Source organism: Trifolium pratense, linkage group LG2 (genome assembly GCF_020283565.1).
Source record: "Trifolium pratense cultivar HEN17-A07 linkage group LG2, ARS_RC_1.1, whole genome shotgun sequence".
In the NCBI taxonomy this organism is placed as follows: Eukaryota; Viridiplantae; Streptophyta; class Magnoliopsida; order Fabales; family Fabaceae; genus Trifolium; species Trifolium pratense.
This window is the reverse complement of record NC_060060.1, coordinates 19,055,024-19,076,495: the sequence shown is the minus strand read 5'-3', so window position 1 is coordinate 19,076,495 and position 21,472 is coordinate 19,055,024. Positions and strand designations below refer to the sequence as shown.

Sequence of the window (21,472 nt, the reverse complement as noted above, 5' to 3'; positions counted from 1 at the left end):
GGGTATCATTATTCTTGATTGACTCCATTTCAACATCCATTGCCTGTCTTCAAACTTCATGTTTCACTGCTTCATTGTAAGTAATTGGATCATTGTTAGTGTTAATCACTACAAGATTATGCAGTTCCAACTCATCTTCATCAATTTCTGCAGCTTGACCAGTTACATAGTCATTCAATCTTACAGATGGTTTTCTTATTCTTGGACCAAGAGGTGAACTTCTCTCAGCTTCACTATCACTAGATGTTTCATTTACCACATTTTCATTGTTGATAGTTGTAGCTTGTTCATCAGTACCAACTGGATCCTCATCAATACTTCCATCTGCTGATTCAATCTCTTCCTAGTCATTATCATTTCTAGCTGGTTTCTTTGGTTTGTTCCAATTCCAGCTCTTTGATTCTTCAAAGATCACATCTCTACTGATTATGATTTTATTTTCAACAGGGTCAAAAAGCTTGTATGCTTTAGACTCTTCACTAACACCAAGCAAAACACACTTTTTGCTCTTGTCATCTAACTTCTTTCTTTGACTGTCATGAATGTGTACATGAGCCACACATCCAAAAACTTTAAAATGATGCACAGATGGCTTCCTCCCACTCCATGCTTCCTCTGGTGTCATATCTTTCACACTGAGTGTAGGACTCCTATTCATCACATAGGTTGCCCATTTAACTGCTTCAGGCCAAAATCTCTTTGGAACATTTCTTGCATGAATCATACTTCTAACAATGTTCAGCAATGTTCTATTTTTCCTCTCAGATACTCCATTCTGCTGTGGAGTATAAGCTGCAGTCAGTTGTCTTTTAATCCCTTCCTTACTGCAGAAGTCACTAAAGGCATTAGAGGTATATTCACCACCTCTATCTGTCCTAAGACATTGTATAGCACATTTAGCTTCTTTCTCAATAAGGGCCTTAAAAGATTGAAAACATTCAAGAGCAAGAGACTTTTCTTTTAACACATATATCCAGGTTTTTCTGCTGAAATCATCTGTGAATGTTATGAAGTACCTGCTTCCTCCATTTGATTGAGGAGTAATAGGGCCACAGATGTCTGAATGAACCAGTTCTAGTTTTGCAGATGCTCTCCAATTTGCTTGTTTTGGAATAGAGTCTCTGGATTGCTTACCAGCTAAGCAATCAACACAATTATCTTCTATTTCTTCAAGGTCTGGTAGTCCCTTCACCATTTGCTTCTTGGATAGGGTATTCAATCCCTTGAAATGCAAGTGATCATACCTTCCATGCCACAGCACAGTTGATTCTTGTTTTGCAGACATCAAACATCTAGGGTTGATAACAGTTGCAGAAATCATATACATTCTATTGCTAGACATAGCAGTAGTGAACAACAAACCCTTTTCTTCATGATAGATCTTGCAAACATCATCTTTAAAGATAACTGTGACTCTCTTTTGCTGCAATTGTCCTATGCTAATGAGATTGGTTTTCAAACCAAGAACAAAGTACACATTGGTAATCACATGAACTAGATCATTAATCTTTAACCTCACACTACCTTTTCCCATCACAGCCATTCTTGAATCATCTCCAAGTTTGACTGAATCTCTATAACTATCATCAAAATCAATGAACCAATCTTGATGACCTATCATGTGATTACTACACCCAGAATCAAGATACCATGGTTCAATTGCATTAACTTTTTATTCTTGATTGGTTCTAGACATAAGCAGCATTTCTTCTACACTATTGTATTCAGCATAGTGAACATTACCTTCATACTCAGGGCATTCACTCTGATAGTGTCCAAGCTTGTGGCATTTGAAGCATTCAACAAACTCTTTGTTTTGCCTTCCTCTGCCACGACTTCTACCACCATTGTTTCTTCCTCTCCCTCTACCAGCACCTTTCTCAGGATTGAAGATTTTCAAAGCTTGCTCATCTGTAACTGCAATCTGTCTCTTCATCCTTTGTTCTTACACAATCAAACTACTCTGCAAGCTATCAATGGACATAGCTGTAACATCATTTGATTCCTCTATGGAGCAAACCACATAATTGAATTTTGAAGACATAGATCGCAAGATCTTTTCAACAACTTCAACTTCTTGCAGAGTTTGACCTTGTGCACTCATGCGATTTGCAATAGCAAGAGTTCTTGAAAAATACTGCTCCACTGATTCATTTTCTTTCATTTTAAGAACTTCAAACTCACGTTTCAATGCTTGCAGGTGAGCACGTTTCACCTTCGTGGATCCTTGGTACTTGCGTTTCATAGCATCCCAAATGTCTTTGGATGTCTTGCGAACAAGAATCGTTTCCATAATGGAACGATCAATAGATTGAAAGAGGTAGTTCTTTACCTTTAAATCTTTTAATTTGAGCGCTTCAATTACTTGCAATTGCTCAGCTGTAGCATCAGGTGGCGCCACCGTGATGCCTGGTTCAATTAAGCTCCAAAGTTCCTTTGATCGTATGAGATTTTCCATCAGCATTGCCCAATGTTCGTAATAACCATAAAATTTAGGAACTTTTGTGTGATTATACTTCGTTTATTCCGCCATTGATGAAAAGAAGAAGCTTCAGATGAGGAAGAAAGAAGAAGAATCATAACAGAAAACGGTTGCAAAAGTGGTTGTAACTGATTTTGGTTAGGAAATTGCAATTTCTCTCTCTTCAGGTCCCTAGAGGAGAGAACCTGATACCAATTATTGTTTTTAGGGGTAATCAGCTCGTCTTATTCATTGATCATAAAGCCTTTTATAGGCAAAGTACAATAGCTTGCAGTCCAAGCCAACCAGTTGGCTGTGCAAGCCTGCAGGCAAGGCAAGACAGGCCAGGCTTAGGCGCGCGCGCACATCTGCAGGCCAGCAGGCATGGCTTGGCTTAGGCTGCAGCCAATTTCTTATCATACAAGCTAACCAATATCCTAACAATATGAACTTCACGGGGACAAGGGGTTAATATTTTGGAAATAATGTTTAGACAACAATTTCGACCCTCGACATTATACAAATTCACTACAATGTTGTAGTTATGCGTCTAAATATATGAACTCGATATAAACATGAATATGTTGTTTGAACATATAAAAATTGAAAATGTATTTGAAAAATGTATATATTTATCTCTGAATAATGCTAGCAACACACTCTTTAACAAACACACTCCAACACACTCTCTTTTATTGGTTGAAATTCACATGAGTCCCATAAAAAAATGTGGACCCATATAACTTTTATGGGACCCATATAAATTTTAACCAATAAAAGAGAGTGTGTTAGAGTGTGTTTGTTAAAGAGTGTGTTGCTAGCACTCCTCATTTATCTCTATCTCTCTCATACATTTTACTTTATAAAGTTTGCGTACATTTCAAAACTAGACAAAAACAATAATTAACAACAGATTTTTTATGTTCAAATATTATTTCTCAAATAAACTAGTAAACCATATCTTTTTTTTTTTCTTTCTACAAAAGCATGACTTTCTCATTAACCAGAACAGAAATTCAAATATCACATAAAAATAGACGCATAAATACTTGACATGTTTTTTATGTTCAAATATCATTTCTTCTTCTATAAATCAATAAACCTTATTTTTATTTCATTCATCAGGGAAAAATAAAAACTTCTGATATGTTTTTTTTTTTAATTGGTCTATAATATCTCCATGTCCTACAACATGTCTCATACATGTTTTAGACCATCCTACACTATTATTAGGTGCTATCTTTTGTATGCTACTCTTTTCTTAAGAATCATATTACTCTACCTTTGTCAAATTATGGCAAGGCAGTAATAATATCATGATGTTCATGCATTCATAAATGAATTATAGCATACCTATGCTTAGTATGTGTTTGGTTCTGCGGTGGACAGAATTGATTTTGACAGAATTGAGTTTGATAGAATTGATTTTGATAGAATTGAGTTTGATAGAATTGATTTATGTTTGGATATATTCATACAAAAGTGAGTTGAACAAAGAATTTAAGTGTAAAAATCAATTCTAGAATGAGAAGCTACAATTTCTAGCTTCAAGTAGAATCCATTCTGGAGGCAAAATTAATTCTACTTTTGAGGAACCAAACAAGTCAGAATCCATTCAACATGTCCAGAATCAATTCTGGCTGCTTCAAAATTGAAACCAAACATACACTTAGTAATTATGGGTGACTTATGAATGAATTATAGCATTTTAATATGCTTAGTAATTGTGTGTGATATCCATTAAACCTTCATCACTCTGATCAAAATGCTTCTGCTACTGCAAGACTGTGGATTACTAAAATTAATAGGATTAAGTTTTGTTAATAGTTTACTAGGATTTGTTATGGATTGTGTGAAGACAAGACTAAGTCTGTCTCATACACTGAAGACAATCTATGGAAGACAACAATCCATCTCTCATTCAAAGGTTGAAGAACACTTGAAGACTGAAAAATTGAAGACAAAAGAATCTGAAGATAAAAAATTATAAAGAAGACTTGAAGATAAAAAAATTACAAAGAGAGGAAAATGATTTATATTTTTCATGATAAATTAAATAACGTCATTTTTGTAAAGAAATATTATTAAAACATGTGCAATTTTAAAAATGGTCTTATATTCAGAGATGAAAAAAAAAAGTATAAAAAAATCTTATAATTAAAGAGGAAGATATAATAATATATTATGGTGTTAAATACAATGTTATAATTTGTGTCTAAGTATATGAACTCAGTATATAAACTGAAGTATATGTTATTTAAACATAAAAAAATGAGAATGTATTTGACAATATGTAAGTTTATCTCTATCTTTTTTCTATTTTTACTTTATACAGTTTACAAACATTTCAAAAGTAGATATAAAAAATACTTGACAACAAATTTTCTCTACACAAACATGAGTACATGTTTCTCTTTGAAAAAAACAAAAGTATGAGTTACGCCCTATTCATGGTGATCAATATGAAAAATGACAAAGAAAAAGGAATCAAAATTAACAGGAGTAAGAAAAGTTTGAAAAGGCAAGAGAGGGGAACAAATTTTTATTTTTTATGGTTAATTAAATAAGGACATTTTTATAAATAAATCAATAACACTTGTGAAATTTTAAAAATGATCTTATATACAGAAATAAAAAAGTAGAAAATATTTTTATAATTATAGAAGAAGAACATATTATTTTTATAGGTTTATTTTTTCAAAATAACGATGGGACAAAAGTGTTAAAATTTGAAAAATGATGTTGAGGCTCGAATTTGGATACTTAACATTGTATTAACACTTTTAGATGTAACAAATTTGATCATTAGATTAAATAAGACTTAATTAGTAAAATAGTTCCTTAAAGATATTTTTTGTTTTACATTGGTCCCTTAAAAAAAAATGTCTGAATAAGTCCCTTAGGAAAAAAAAGAGGTCTGAATAGGTCTCTTAAAGACATCTCGATCCGTTAATCAGTTTGGTCCTTTCCGTCCATTTTTATGATGACCAAACTGATTAGCGGAGATGTCTTTAAAGACCTATTCAGACCTTTTTTTTTTTTTTAAAGGATTTATTCGGTCCTTTTTTTATTTAAGGAGCCAATGTAAAACCAAAAATATCTTTAAGGGACCATTTTACTAATTAAGACATTAAATAAAATTTGATGTGACACAATGATCTATCAATAATTCATAATCTAATGTTAAAATAAACTTTTATAGAATAAATGATTTATATCATTTAATTTATAGATACTAGTGGTTCTGTGCCCGTTTGTGTGATCCGTATTTTCTATATTGCTAACGTATATAAATTATAAACGGAGATTTATTATAAAAAAATATTGAAACAAATAAAGAGAAAGTGGTAGTGTATAGTTGGTTTTTGGAAGTTAAAGTACAATACAATTTGTTTTTGGAAGTTATTAAAGAAGAATGTTAATTTAAAAAAAATTGTCCAGGATAGTTTTAGATTTTTTTTAAAAAATACACAAAAACACAATGTTTTGCCTTTATTATATAGGTAATAATTACACAAAACCATGAAAGTAACAAGAGTAAGAAAAGTGTTGAAAAACATTTGAACCCAAAAAAAAAAAAAGAAAAGGAGCCAACCCAAACTAGTTGTTACAGGAAGAGATGCATATCTCATGCATTGCATGTAAGACAAGTGTGTGAAACGCCAAAACACTTTTAATATATTTTTAATTAAAAAAGTAAAGTAAAAATAGAAGGGCATTTTAGTCAACAATGAACAATCTCCTAAACTAAGTACCCTATCAAACAAATCCTTCAATTTTCCTCTACCCCGGATCTTTCGCAACCGTGTTTCAGACCATTTTTCTTCCCCACAGAGCGAAAAGTCACTTCTCTTCATTTTTTAATGGCATTAACATTTTTTAAATATTTTAAATTTTTAATCAAATAATAATAATATTATTTTATTTTCTTGGCTTTCTAGCTTCCACTGCCTATAACTCGAATCAAACTCTCTGCTTTTACGCTGAAACTCTTGCTGTTCTAATTATATCTCTCTCTTCTCTCTCAAACAAGCAAACAAACAAACAAACAAACCCTTCTTCTTCGTTCCTATCCTATCCTCACTTGCATGCATTTTCATCTTCACATTCTTCATCACTTCATTTTTCTCTCCCATTAATTAAAAAGCAAACATTAACTCAACTACACTACACTACAGTCAAAAAGTTGTAGTAGTGAGTAGTATAATAACGCCATAAGGGTGTGTATAATTTTTCAACTCTTTTTGTTTTTTTGTTAAGATGATGGTGTAAAAAACGTTGTATCCGTTCATAAACGTTGCTAAGTATTAATTAATCTCAAAATATTTTCATCTATATATTTCATCAACCAAACACAATGGCTCGTGCAACCACTACTAGCAACTCTAGTATTAATCATAACTGGTTATCATTTTCACTCTCACCAATGGAAATGTCTCATCTTGATTCATACGACGTCGCTTCATCCGTTACTAACAACAACAACACCTCTCATCAAAATCATCATCACTATTTCCTTGACAACATGTTTCACACTGGTAAGTTTGTTAGTTAGTTAGTTGTACTTACTTAATTAACACCGTTTATCATCCGTTAAAATAACCGCATCGTCCACGAGTGAATTTCATTTCACTCATTTTAGTTTAGTTTAAATCGTGTAAACTCGTTTTGACTTAATTAAATTTACAGGTTGGGGAAAGAGTACTGAAGTAGTGGCAACTGCACAAGCGCTGGAACAACCGATTTGGTTTATGGATTCAACAACGCAATCACAGAGCGTTGTTAACCACGCGCCGTCACCTAAGCTGAATGATTTTCTCGGTGACAGTCAAGCAGAGACGCAAGATGATTCTTCTTTAACAAACATGTATGATCACCACCATTACTTCGGTGGGGACCACCACCAGCATCAGCAACAGAATCATCAGGATCTTGTTGTTACTGGTTTTCAAGCTTTTTCAAACAACTCTGGTGGTGGTTCTGAAGTTGATGATTCTGGTTCGATTGGAAAATCATCACAAGCTGCATGTGGAAATGAGTTTGGAACTCATTGTGTTGAGTCTGGGAATGAGTTTGCTTACTCAGCCGCGGCTGTTAAGGCGGTTAACGGTGCTTTGTCTCTCGCCGTTGCTCGGAGCTCCGAGGAGAATGCTATTGTGGTTGCTGATTCTGATAGCTCCAAGAAAATCGCTGATACTTTTGGTCAGCGAACTTCAATTTACCGTGGTGTTACTAGGTATAATAAATCAAAATTTTTTATTATTTTTAATTGTTTTTTATTCATATGTTATGTGTATGAAATGAAAAATAAAAAATAAAAAAGAAGAAGAAAGAAATCTTGTTTTTGAATCCAAAGGATCTTTTGTTGTTTTCAGTTTTTTCACTATTTGGTACTTTGAGAAAAAAGGTAAGTAGGTGTATAGCTATTGATTTACTTGTTGTCAATCATGGAAATATTGTGATAGTGATTTTAGTTAGATTTTATTTATTTATTGATTTATTGACTATGGTGTGTGAATGAAGTCAAGTTCATAGATTTGATTTGTGGCATCTTTTCTCAGTGATATTTCATTTTCATCTTAGATTATTATTGTATTTTTATATTAATTTTTTTGTCTATTTATCAAAAAAAAATGGGGTGATTTTGCAGGCATAGATGGACTGGAAGATATGAAGCGCATCTTTGGGATAACAGCTGTAGAAGGGAGGGTCAAGCTAGGAAAGGGCGTCAAGGTTATTTTCTCTCTCTGTACATATTTTTGTGACAAATTAAAAAATAGTAGTACCATTAAAAAGAGAAATAAATTAATTAAATAGTGTTTGTTTCTGGGAAGAGTGAAAAGTGTCTTGCATGCATTGAAGGTGCATTAATGGTTTCGAGTAGTAGGACACCTGGGTTACTTATTAGTACTGTGATTGATTTGATGGTATGGTGCATATTATGGTATATTATATTACTTTATCATATGATTTTTAATATTATATATGATGATATGATATGCTAGTATATGCTTTTTCATGTGGTACTTTGTTACACTGTTGTTCTGAAAATTTTCTTTCAATTTCAATTGATTTGATAAAATGTGCCGCCATTTTGTGCCTTTGTTTTCTTGTCTGTCCAGATAGTTGAGAAGGGACTAGTCTCTCAATATCTGAATAATCTGAAATTTCTCTGTTCTTCTTCTTTTCCCAAGTGCTTAATTCCGTACTCATAATATAACACTCAATACTAGCAGAGTGATCATAAATTTGTGATGAAATTAAAAGTTTTATTTTATAATTTATTTTATTTTTTATCTTTTGCTTTTTTGCTTTGAATGAGCAGAGAAAAAGCTGCGTTTGACCACATCACCTATCACACATCACTATTGAAATTTGTACTTTTTTACTTACACTTATGAGGTAGTGAAGCGTTCACTGTTGGATGAAAGGTTTTGTCACATTGCCTCACTCAGAACAAACTCACGGGACTTGTAATTAGATCTCATTTTGCAGATAGATACGAATGACATCAACATATGTATTATGTTTGTTTGATGTGTCAAAATAAAACCAGAAATAAAGTTTTCTCAATGTTTATAATTTATCCAATGAGAAAGTGACAATTCCTTGTTTCAAATATGTTTTTTTTTTGCTATGTACTAATAATCGACATTAGTATTTTTTTTTTCACCACCGGTACCCGACCTACTGAACTGTTTAATCTGGATCGAAGGTCAGAACCTTTTTGTCTATCGACATTAGTATTTTTTTTTTCACCACAGTATCCGGCCCACTGAACCGTCTAAGGCTGGTTTAGGAGTCCGTTCTTGCTTTTAATGTTGAATTTAAGTTGTTCATAGTTTGAACTTTTTAGTGCAAAGTAAAATTTGATGAGTCCTCGTAGAAAAAGGGAATTAGGTTGATAGATAGAGTTCATGATTCTCATCCAATGTACAGTAGTTTTCTATCCTACGTAGCAGCTATAAAGGGTGAGAGAGGGAAAATTAAAGAAAAAAAAGTTATAATACGCATGCACTATGTGATTGGCAATCTTACTTTTATTTTGGTCATTTTACATTTTTAGATTATAAAGTAATTTTTGGCAGATAAATTTGACTATATTCCATAACTTGTTATTTGATTTTGTTGGCTTTTCCTTTGCATGGAACGTTACTTGGTGCATTGTTGCCTGTCATTGATCTCTTTTTGACTCCTCTACAGTCTATTTGGGTAAGCAGTGTTTTTATTTAATTCTATTTTTTTTTAATAATAATGCTTAAGCTATCATAATCTTATAATTTATTCATTGTTATATTGTTTTACAGAAATTGTTTTGTAACATTGTATATTGTCTTGGTTTGTAGGTGGATATGACAAGGAGGAAAAGGCCGCAAGATCCTATGATTTGGCTGCCCTAAAGTATTGGGGACCCACTGCTACTACCAACTTCCCTGTAAGAGTCACTTTGTTTAATTTCCAATGTACATTGAATAAAATCATTTTTAATTCATATTTATTTACGACTTTGTCTAACATGCACAAATAAAAATGGTCTTGCATATGCGTCTATTTCACCGTTGAATTAATAAGTCACATCATATTTTATTTAATTTATTTATGATGTAAGAGTTATCTCAATTGTGCACTATATATAGAATTGACTTATATTCAAATTTTTAGTATGCGCGAGCATGTACATATATAATTGTTTGTTTAAAAGAATTTGGTTGGTGTGAAAGAAATATGCTTTACATGGTACACAAAAGATTTTAGGCTATGGCCAAAGTGAATTTGGTATCTTAAAAAGAGGACTTGAAAATCTTTTATAGTTTACTTTTACTGTGCAGCTAATTGTATACTGTTAGATTAAGAGATACAATTTTCTCTCTCTTGATCTAAAGGTGTATAGCCAGCTGCACCGCATAGTTGCACCGTATGTTGTATTGCACCTTTCATGGCTAATCTTATTTTGTTATTGTCATATATCTTAGGTTTCCAGTTATGTAAAGGAATTGGAAGAAATGAAAGAAGTAACTAAGCAAGAATTTATTGCGTCACTGCGGAGGTTTGTCCGATTTGGCCTTATTAATGAAATTGAGATTAAAATGGTAACACATAAACAACTACTAAAAATTGGCTTTTCTCTTCTTGCAGGAAGAGTAGTGGCTTTTCAAGAGGAGCTTCAATCTACAGGGGTGTTACAAGGTTAGGAATTTTAATTGATATAACATGTTGAAGTGTTTTATTTGTATTACAATGTTTTTTGTTAACACTTCTTGGGTTTCTGCAGGCATCACCAACAGGGTAGGTGGCAAGCGAGAATTGGCCGTGTTGCCGGAAACAAAGACCTGTACTTGGGAACATTTGGTAAATATTTTAACTTATTACACATGATTGAATTGTCTATTATATTATTTGTATATGATCGAGTTTTGCGCATATCCTTATTCTCACCCAAAATAGATAAAGATTATCATATTAGATATATCATTGGCCTGTAATTGTTATGGTCGCATAGCGAGCGTTTAATTTGCGCACGCACGCCTTTTTAAACAACATCTGTTGATTGTAGGCTTAACTTGAAACAAAGTCCATTTTGTCCTTTATTGAAATACTAATCTGTTCATCAAACATGTTAACAGCAACTGAAGAGGAAGCGGCAGAGGCGTACGACATTGCAGCAATAAAATTCCGAGGTGCAAATGCAGTCACAAACTTTGAGATGAACAGATATGATGTGGATGCCATAATGCAGAGTTCTCTTCCGGTTGGTAGTACAGCGAAGCGCGTGAAGCGATCACTTGGGTCTGAACAGAAAGCTTCTGTAACCAGCAATATTCAGCAGCAGAACAACGCGGAACAGTATGCAGCATGCATGATCAATAGCAACAAAAGCAGCAACATTAATTTCTCAACCATTCCGCATCAGCTGCCAGCTGCACTGAGTACAGTCCCTTATGGAATGGTCCCCTATGATTCGAATCCTTCGGCTTATTATCATCACACCCTCTTCCAACATTTCAATTCTGAATCCAATGATGGCGCTGCAGAATCTGTTGTGAATTCCACCAATGCAACAAATGGTGGACTCAATGCCATGCCACCAACATCAGCAGCTGAGTTCTATTTATGGCCTAATCAGTCTTATTGACTATAATTAGTGTTATCAATTAGTTTTATCTTTTGCTATTCTCTTGCCTTCCTAACTAATCAAAAGGCTGAAGTTAATTATTATCGATCGCTGGCGCAGTTTCAGCCGATTCTCTTTTATGAACTCCTCTATATGATTAACATTTAGGTACTAAGAAAGAATTATATGTGGTTTTTTTTGAGTATGCTAATCTTAGTTACAGTGGTATGCTGGATTATGTAACTAGTTAATTGCTCAGAAAATGAGGATTATTTTTAGTGGTGCATATTATAGTTTTGCTCAACAATTATTCCTAAATGCTTCTCTTAATTTGCAGTATTAGTGTGATGATGGTAGATTATTTGATTCACTATAAAATTTTCTCATCTTATCTTACAATTGTTGAATGATTATTATTGGATACATGTTTAGTATTTTTTTAATGGTTTTTACAAAAAAATTATTTTCTCTACAATAACATAATGATTTTCTAATAAAAGACTGAGGCATCAAATTTGATTTTTCTGACAATAATACTTTTTTTTTACAACTTCTGAAAATAATACTTTAAAAGTCAGTTCAATAAAAAAAAATGCCTAGACGGAAATGTCAATGAAATTGTGTTACAAGGTTCTTTGTTTAACACTTAAAAGAAAATGCTTAAGTGTCCAATAAGTTAGTTATTTATTGTACCAACAAATACACAACTTTTGTTTCTATTGGTTGTGTATCTTATGATTTCCATCAAACATGGAGTAAACAGTCTCTTGGTTCTCTAAAAAAATTGTCTCTTGCTTCTTTAAAAAATAATGCCAGGTTAGTTTTTGCAAAAGATTTGGTTATATACTTCAATAAATATTGGACTACTATTTTAGATTTTATTTTACTCAGTTACTAGTATATACTATAATAAGTCATCTAATTCTTGTTTTGCTACTTGGACTTGATCTAATTAAGAGTTGCTTCTACTTAGAGCAAAGCCATTAGATTAGATTATGCACACGATACATAGCCCTGTTTAAAAATATTGTATTGATTATTCATTCATCCAAGGTTAAATTTGAATTTAAAAACATATACTATTCAAACTTTCAAGTAGTACACCACCTAGCATAGGTAAACCTTCTTGAGAATTTTCTTTTGTCAAATTAATCATTTTCTCGCGCTTCCTATAAAATTATCAAAATGTGTCCACTACTTAAGTAACGGATAGATCGGATTCTATCCACTACTTAAGTAGCTGACGTTTAAAATTTGAAAATTACATGTTAGGAGGGTTTTTTTTTAACCTCCGCTACTTAAGTAGTTGGTGTTTAAAATCTTAAATTTTCATGTTAGGGTTCTTTTTTTTCCTTCTAAAACCCGTATGACGCGTGAGAAACTGACACAGAGACAAAAAAAAAAACTCAACCTTCTAGTCTGGGGGGATTGGGGGGGGGGGGGGGTAGTGGGCTTGAGCCGTTCTTTAGGCAGTGAGCCCATTAGATTGATTATTGGGCTCAGGCGAATTGCGCCTTGGTGTATTGTCCGGTACACATAGGAGTGCTAATAGTAAGTGAGCGTAGCCTAGGGGGTGAAAATAGCAAACATCATCTACTTGGGTGGACTAGTGAAAGTAGATTGCTGACTTGCTGCTTACACCCCACCTAAGCTATGATGACTTAATATTAGCACCTCCTAAGGAAAAAATTTAAAAAATTGAGGCCCCAAATATTTGGAGGTCTAGCTCTGTAGAGTTGTTATATTTTAAAATTAAATTAAATTTTGAATTATAGATAAATTGCACATAATTAATTTCCTCACATTTTCATGAAATAAATATGAACGAAGTCATGAATTTCAATCATAAAGAGCACCAACAACTATACACAATATCGTCGTCAATATATATTGTAAAGACTTTATATCTCTCTCATTTCTTTAAAGTATTAAATATGTTTTTTTGGAAATGGTTGTAAATTTTAACCCATATTAATATTAATTCTTCATTTCAGGAAACTCGTATTACATTTTTGTATTATTATTTATCGATCAAATAACTTATTTCACTCTCTAATTTTTATTATAAGAAAAAAAATGTTTTTAAGGGTCATTGAATTATTGATATATATAGTTTATATTATAGGCCACATACATAAATCATTAAATGAACCTAAAAAACAAACATTTTATTGTAATATAAGGACTAGAGGAGTAAATCTAGTTAATCGCATAAAATTGTGTAAACTCCTATTATATTATAAAAATCCGATTAGTGTTTTTTTTGTCTCTCGCTTGTTTAGAAAAGCTATTCCTCTTTTATTTTACAAACGCCGAATGAAACATGATTTTTAAAGGCTTAATTAGTAAAATGGTCCATTAAAGATATTTTTGGTTTCAGATTGGTCCCTTAAAGAAAAAAAGGTCCGAATAGGTTCTTAAAGAAGAAAAAAAAAAGGTCTGAATAGGTCCCTTAAAGACATCTCCTTTAATCAATTTGGTCCCTAAAAAAGTCCGAATATGACCAAACTGATTAACGGAAATGTCTTTAAGGGACCTATTCAGACATTTTTTTTCTTTTAGGGACCTATTCGAACATTTTTTTTCTTTAATGGACCAATGTGAAACCAAAAATATCTTTAAGGGACCATTTTACTAATTTAGCAATTTTTAAATTATATTTTTTAACTGAGCTCTTCTATACGAAATATTTGAATAAAACTTCAATTTTATAATAATAAAATTACCTTTAGGGTCTGTTTGATGGCCAAAATATGATAGAGACAATATATGTATGACACAAAACAAGATAAGGATATGATATAAACGTGATAATGTTATTTTATCATGTGTTTGATGTGTACAAGATAGTAAAAATTATAATATTATTTTATCATATCATATTTTTTTTGTCACATCTTATAATGACATGAAAATATATATATTATATTTAAATGATAAAATTATCCTTGTGAAACAATTACATTTTTTTAAAAAATTATTTTATAATATTTTATAAATTAATATAAATCTAAATAAGTAATTTAGTAATTTTATATAATCTTTAAAAGTAATCATTGACACCATTAAATAACACTTCCCATTCTTTTAAACATAATCATGGTTAACTACCCTTTGTAAGAAAAAAAACAAAAAAGTATTAATTATACTAGTAAATTGTTCAATCGGGGAAATTAAATGAGGCGATCGTGATTTTCAAACACTATTATTCAAGTGGATGGACAAGTGATCAAGTCATCCTTCGTATAGTTATGAATTTTTACACAATAGAGCCAATGAAAGTTAAACTTGAACCCACATTTGTTGTACTTACTATGCGATTAAATTAGGATTTTAGCCGAACATAGTCGCAATGAATATGCATATAGTTTTAAAAGCGTGACAATTAAATATAGTACCAATATCAATATGAATATAGTTTTAATCCATGATGAAATTAGGGTTTATTAAGTGACGGTGATGGATCTATGCAATATCAAAGAAGGTTAGATCGGGGAAGTTTATGAGTTGTATTGCGTAATGCCTTCCAATAATTTCTATCAGAAATTTTTATTGTTTTAACACATTACTTGCTGCATTCTGATATTGGTACAACTTATAAATGACATGCGAAAGGTAACGTTGCCGCAAATTAGTATACTTACACTATCATTATTGAGACCTTGTTTGTAGTATCCAAAGTCACGCAAGCTGAGTCCTATCTTGGTAAAATGTTGGACATTACTAATTTCCATAAAAAAATTCGGTTAACTATGAAAACATCCTTAAAAATCTATGTCTAGTTTCACATAGATCCAACGTTTAGAAAATGTCCACCAACTCAGTCTATAAATGTATTTTCAAGTAATTCCAAAAACCATGGGAGATTTCTAAGTGGGGAAACAAAAGTGAAAAGTAACAACCAAATAAAGAAAACAAAAATAGTAACTTCATTGACCAAAGTTGTCCCATACAACAATACCATAATTTATAATCACTAAAGCAATGGAAACAAGATGCATGCAATTGATTAAGACTGATTAAGTTGGGATGTTGGGATGGAAACAATGGCAATGCAGAGTCAAAAAGAAGTAAAAAAACACTCTGCTAGCATCATTTCTACATAACATTGTTGATGTTTTCCCTACAGGTTCATGCTAATTTACAAGCCTACTAAGCTTGAACAAAAACACAAGCCTGTGACTTCAGATTCAGCCACACATAAACCGCTACAACACTCATTCCATAGCCTTCACAACACATATACAAAGGGAGGAGGAACAAGATATCTTAAAATGCAGTACACAACACATAGGACTAATAGAGATTTACTCCATGAGTAGTTCCCTATGGCGGTTGAGGTCCTTCAAGTAGTTAGAACAAGTGTAATCTTCTAGGTCACAAGCCTCTAACATATGTGATTTTGAGGTAGCTGAAATTCGCTTGGAATCTATAGTTGCTTCCTCGCCCTTTAGTAGTTGTACAACCTGTTAGTTCCACACACAGACACGTGTGATTACATTCAATCACTTATGTTTTCTTCAACTATTAATTATATTATTAGTGTCTACATGTCAGTATCGTGTCTGGTGTTTGTGTTTGTGCTTTGTAGAAAAGGATGCTTATTATTTTCTTACTTGTTTCATGAATGGCCTCTTGGAAGATGAATGGTGGACGCACAAGGAAGCTATCTCCATGGCACGTTTCATTTCAATAGGATCATATTTCCCTTGTAATCTTGGATCTACTAGCTCTTTGACATTGTTTGAGTCAAGAAGTGGCTTGGCCTGAAAATAGTAGATCATGTTCATATCTTGTCACACTCAAATTAACTTAAATAGTATATAAACTTAAGCAGAACATTGCAACCTATAATATCAACATCTAAAGTATGTTTGGATTCGACTAGATCGATCAGTAGTTCACTCCACCTTATACCACAAATCTAAACATCATTGATCAGTGTTCTCATAGAAGCCTATTACATTCACCTAGATGATAAATTGACTTTGGATATTCCATGAGATATATATAAGGTTATGAAAACTTACCCAAATGACAATGCTTTGCCTACTATCTGAATCAACTGCACGGCGACCGGTTATGAGTTCAAGTAGCAAAACGCCGAACGCAAATATGTCAGTCTTTTCATCCACAATACCATGCATAAAGTACTCTGGAGCCAAATACCTGCAGCCAAACAATGATGCATTCAATGTTTTAGAAAATAGATAAACACCCTATCTGGATAAACAATTTAATTAAGTACTTATAACATAAACACTTATCAAAGAAATGCTTATTTATAAGCTATTTTAATAGCAATGGATAACATAAATTCAAACAATTTTTATATAAGCTTTAAGCTGTTTTCAGACGTTATCATGGACTGGAAAGCTTATACTAACCCAAATGTGCCTTCTATAGGGAAAACAACATGCTGTGCCCAATTATTTGGAAGCCATTTTGCGAGTCCGAAATCTGATATCTGAAATTTGTTGCACAAGTAAATTAGAAATGTACATTATAGTAAGGTACTATGAATACAGATAATAACTAACATTTATCATTTCAAAAACAAAAAAAAACCTAAAGTGCTACCAATAGTACCTCAGCTTCATAATTCTCATTGAGTAATATGTTTGAGGCTTTGATGTCCCTATGAATGATTCGTCTCGGGCAATCTTCATGAAGATAATGCAATCCTTCTGCAACTTCAATAGCTACCTTGTACCTTATCTTCCACTCTAAGCATTCAGAACCTGACATGTAGAACAAAATTGTGTCAGCAATAGAAAGCAAAATAGAATAAAAGGTGCTAGAAAACAATGAAATAAGTGACAGAAGCAGCGCTGCGCACCGAATAGCAAAGAAGAAAGGCTTCCGTGTTGAGCTAATTGTAGGACGAAGAAGAGCCCTTTATCGATACCGAATCCAACAAGACGTGTAGCGTTTGGATGGTTTATGTGTGCAATGATTCCTAGCTCTGTCAAGAAATCGCCAGCTCTATCGGCAAACTCTTTGTCGTCATTCATTAGTCTCTTGACTGCTACAACTTGACCATTTGATAACTTTCCTTTGTATACTTCAGCATGACCACCTTTTCCAACCAAATTATCTATGTAGCAAAAATATCAAAAGATTAAAACAAATGAAATGTTAAGTTTTTGACCAACTGTTATTGATGATGGATCTAAATTCAAACACATAAAGACTAAAAGTGAATTGTTTTGTTTACATCAATTGGTCCAACCTTGTTCGGATAAACACTTTAACTAATCGCGCTTATTGCATAAATGTATTTTATAAATTATTTCTAAAACAAAAGATAAAATAAAGTCAAACTATTTGTATATACGCTATATGCTTAAGCTGAAAATAACTTATGATTGTGTGATAAGATGTTTTCATAAACTCTTCCAATCAGTCTCGCAAGTGCTTATGTTTAGAACATGGCGGGCCAAATCTTACTCGGCTAAATGAATCTGCCCCCATAATGGAAACAAACATACACCATCATAATGAATCTTGATTACAACAGGTACTAGCCAAATAATTCAACAGTGGTGTGTACAGACACAACAGTGATTGAAACCAATGACTCATACCAACCATTTTTCACACCATTTAATAAACTTTTGAATCAACAAAACTTAATACATGTGGTCCAACTTATAATAAGAGAAAATTGGTTCATAAAATTTGATGTATATGATCCAAATTGAGCCACATAAATCAAATTTTGGTGAACCAATTTTGTCAAAGTGGCATAGGGATATGGTCACCGTGTCAGTCGGGCGATACCATGAGGTTGAAAGTGTGGTGTAAAAAATGACTTAAGTAGTTTTTTTTAGTCTAATGTATTGATTCAATTCAATAAAACTCTACGTCAATGGTCCAACAAAAATTACACTACAGAACTTCAACAAAATCATAGTAGACAGAACTAGTGCTTTGATTTCATTAATACAAAACATTGAGATAAGGTTTGCTTGGCACATTGATAGGACCATGTCCTTAATTTACTCGATGTGCCTCTTTTTAATGAACACACTACCCAAACCTCATAAAGGCCAATGTGGGACATCTTTCAATGTCGTTGTTATGTTTAGTAGACAAACCAAAAGCATTAGCAAACACCACGCTTGTGCATTTTTTTATTTTACAAAACTCCCCTAAACTTTGTTTTTTTGTCATTATTATTGTTTTTCTAATCTTATATACTACTAGATTATTATGTTGGAGTATAAAATTATGTACTCTCTACATAGTACATACAAACAAACTAATCTTATTAATTTATAAAAAATATTGAAAAACTAATGTTATTTATTTGTTTGATGGTTTGAGAGTGTAGCTATCACCATGAGGCAGGTGTAGATACCGCCGATAAAGAAGGGGGCTGTGGGGTCCAAATAAGTTACATGTCCTTATCTGTGGACATAGAGAAGCCCTATTATGTTTTGGTCAAAAAGGTCGTCTGCTTGTTCTACTACTCTCTGTCTCTATCTCTATCATTTTTTTCCCAACACAACAAATATATTTGGCACTAAAACCAACTCCCAAGTTGACCACCGAGTCATCGTCACCGCCCCCTATTACTACATAGGAGTATACTACTCCATTTTACTAAAATTTAATAATTAATGTATGTATAAATAATTTATATATTTTATAGTTTAATTGGTAGAAATATTACATTTTATATATATGGATTGAGATTCAAATTCATAAATTTTTGACTTAATCATCTTAAGAGGGGGATTTCTTGACTTACTCCCACAAAAAAAGGGGTTCCGTTAATCTAAACGACCGCCAAGTTGTCGAAGACACGCTTGAAGAAGAGGCAGGCACCCTATAGGTTGACCACCCTACCCACTAATGGACTATGACAGGGGTGGGGGTGGACGCAGGTGAACGGAACCGACGAGTTTGACTGCTAGAGATAAGTAAAATATGGCTAAAAATTGTTACCATTAGGAATTGAACTCGGGTTCTCCCGAGAAGCTCATTAACCAGCCGAACTTAATATCTTGGTTAATAATTTATATATATTTATGACCTGTTTTAAAGAGCCTTTGGATAATTCATGAAAATAAGAATAAGCACAGAAAAAGTTTTGTGACAAAACATGTTTCCATAAAATTCTTCAAACAGTATCAAATTATCTATGGTAATATACATACTCAAATAAAATCGATTCAAAAAGTCCTAAATTGATAAAAAAAAAAAAAAAAAAAAAAGGTAAAGAGATAGTAGTAGTTATTACCAGGATTGAAATCATTTGTAGCAGCAGCAAGTTCTGCATAATCAAAATTCCTCCAAGAAGGTTTGGTAGGAATAGAACCAATATCAATACATTCTTCAGCACTTCGAATTCGAGCCAATTTCTTAGTCAATCCTGCTGTCTTAGTAAGTTCATGGCTAGCAGCAACAAGAATTGGAATTGCTGTTAATTTTTTCACTCCTTTGAATTTGAAAACACCCATCATTGATTTCAATTGCTGTTGCATCTGATTATCTTTTCCACCTGATTTTACTACCGCCGCCACAAGCTCCGGCGGCGGTGAGTTTCCTGATGAGGAGTCAGAAATGAAACTGCTACTTCCACTGTTGTCTGACTCTGTTTCAGAAACAAGGGATGCTAGTATTGTTCTTGGTGATAATTCATCGTCGCTTGAAAAATCTTTTTTGTTATCAAATTTGGATTCCATTTTTGTGGTTTTCTTCTCTTCCTTTTTCCCTCTCTTTTCAAAATCTGAAACAATCACTAAACAACGCCACATTTTACAGAGTTAACCGGGGAAAACAGAGCAAAACAAAGGAATGAAAAATACTAATAAATACTCTACGTCCCAAAATAAAGATTTTTTCTCCTCCCATCACGTGTTACTTTTCTATCCCGTTTTTTCATTTTTGTCCTTGTATAAAAACTCTGGCTGTTTCGAAAAACGTGTTCTGAAATATTTAATGGAGAGTAGAAAAGAAACATGCGGATGGAGAGAGAAATCTTCCAAAATAAATGATACGATTCACCAATTCACGTTTGATCATTAATATATTTAATTATGTATTAGTAAATATTTTAAAAATTTGATATTTTGAAAAATTTTATCGGAATAAATATAATATCATATATGTAAGTACTACTTCCGATCCTTTCTATAAGAAAGGGTTAACATTTTAAATTCATTGAAATGTTAAATGCACAAATTTCAATATATTATTTCTACTTTTGCTTCCTTAACATGTGTATTTGGTGCACTATTAATATTTTCCAAAGAAAATAGTATATCTGATCAAAACCAGGGCATTTAAAATCGGATGGAGGAATTACCTTATATAATTATCTATTTATGTTAAAATTAAAACCATATGCACATAATAAATAAAATAAATTTCAACAATAAGATATACAAATCAATGTGATTTTCTTGATTTATTACATATTTTCTATATTGAATGTTCTGTTTCTAAAGAATTGTGTAACAAAAACAGAGGAAAATATTGAATATGATAATAAAATCATACCTTAAACAGAGATAGATGATTTTTGTTATGTTGTGTTTACTTTCCCATAGATTTCAACAAGAGATATCTCGTTCCCGCACCTGAAAAATGTTAGAAGGATCTTTTGTGTAACAAAAAAGCCTTCTTTACATTAGGCGTAGGGAACGAGAAAAACAGAGGAGGAATAAGGAAGAAAAGACAGAAAGAATGAGAATGAGAAAGAGAAAGAGAGAAGATGGAGAATGAAAAGAGAAGGAATGATAAAGAAGAAGGATTTTCTATGATTCTAATTATAAGCGGATTATGAGCGGTGCTTATTTGGGCGTGTAAATTCTTGCTTTGGAGGGAGTGTTGGAGATTTTGCTATATTTATACACCATCAAAGTTTTTTTTTTTTTTTAATGGCCACC

General features: G+C 32.5%; 2 protein-coding genes across 2 annotated transcripts; one reads left to right on the top strand and one right to left on the bottom strand.

Annotated features, from left to right (window-relative positions):
- The first annotated feature begins 6,466 nt into the window (after positions 1 to 6,466).
- On the top strand, positions 6,467 to 11,871 carry LOC123903846 (AP2-like ethylene-responsive transcription factor AIL7). Its single transcript, XM_045953506.1, has 9 exons — positions 6,467 to 6,999; positions 7,151 to 7,697; positions 8,112 to 8,194; positions 9,665 to 9,673; positions 9,808 to 9,896; positions 10,435 to 10,508; positions 10,598 to 10,648; positions 10,734 to 10,810; positions 11,086 to 11,871. Exons 1-9 carry the CDS (start codon positions 6,819 to 6,821, stop codon positions 11,592 to 11,594), a joined length of 1,620 nt encoding a protein of 539 aa, XP_045809462.1. The 5' UTR covers positions 6,467 to 6,818; the 3' UTR covers positions 11,595 to 11,871.
- A 3,608-nt stretch (positions 11,872 to 15,479) lies between these two features.
- Positions 15,480 to 21,472, bottom strand: LOC123903845 (receptor-like cytosolic serine/threonine-protein kinase RBK1). The gene is made up of 8 exons (XM_045953504.1): positions 21,084 to 21,472; positions 19,822 to 20,322; positions 17,413 to 17,670; positions 17,163 to 17,314; positions 16,961 to 17,040; positions 16,604 to 16,742; positions 16,190 to 16,339; positions 15,480 to 16,039 (listed from the first exon to the last, which is right to left on the bottom strand). Exons 2-8 carry the CDS (start codon positions 20,264 to 20,266, stop codon positions 15,881 to 15,883), a joined length of 1,383 nt encoding a protein of 460 aa, XP_045809460.1. The 5' UTR covers positions 20,267 to 20,322; positions 21,084 to 21,472; the 3' UTR covers positions 15,480 to 15,880.

Bases quoted from the DNA above. Each gene is read 5' to 3' on its own strand.
- LOC123903846 (XM_045953506.1), top strand. From the start codon at position 6,819: ATGGCTCGTGCAACCACTACTAGCAACTCTAGTATTAATCATAACTGG. The intron at 9,897-10,434 runs GTAAGAGTCACT...CATATATCTTAG, and splicing joins CTGCTACTACCAACTTCCCT to GTTTCCAGTTATGTAAAGGA. The intron at 10,649-10,733 runs GTTAGGAATTTT...GGGTTTCTGCAG, and splicing joins ATCTACAGGGGTGTTACAAG to GCATCACCAACAGGGTAGGT.
- LOC123903845 (XM_045953504.1), bottom strand. From the start codon at position 20,266: ATGGAATCCAAATTTGATAACAAAAAAGATTTTTCAAGCGACGATGAA. The intron at 17,671-19,821 runs GTAATAACTACT...TTTGCTACATAG, and splicing joins TACAAATGATTTCAATCCTG to ATAATTTGGTTGGAAAAGGT. The intron at 17,315-17,412 runs GTGCGCAGCGCT...TCTACATGTCAG, and splicing joins CCTTTCTTCTTTGCTATTCG to GTTCTGAATGCTTAGAGTGG.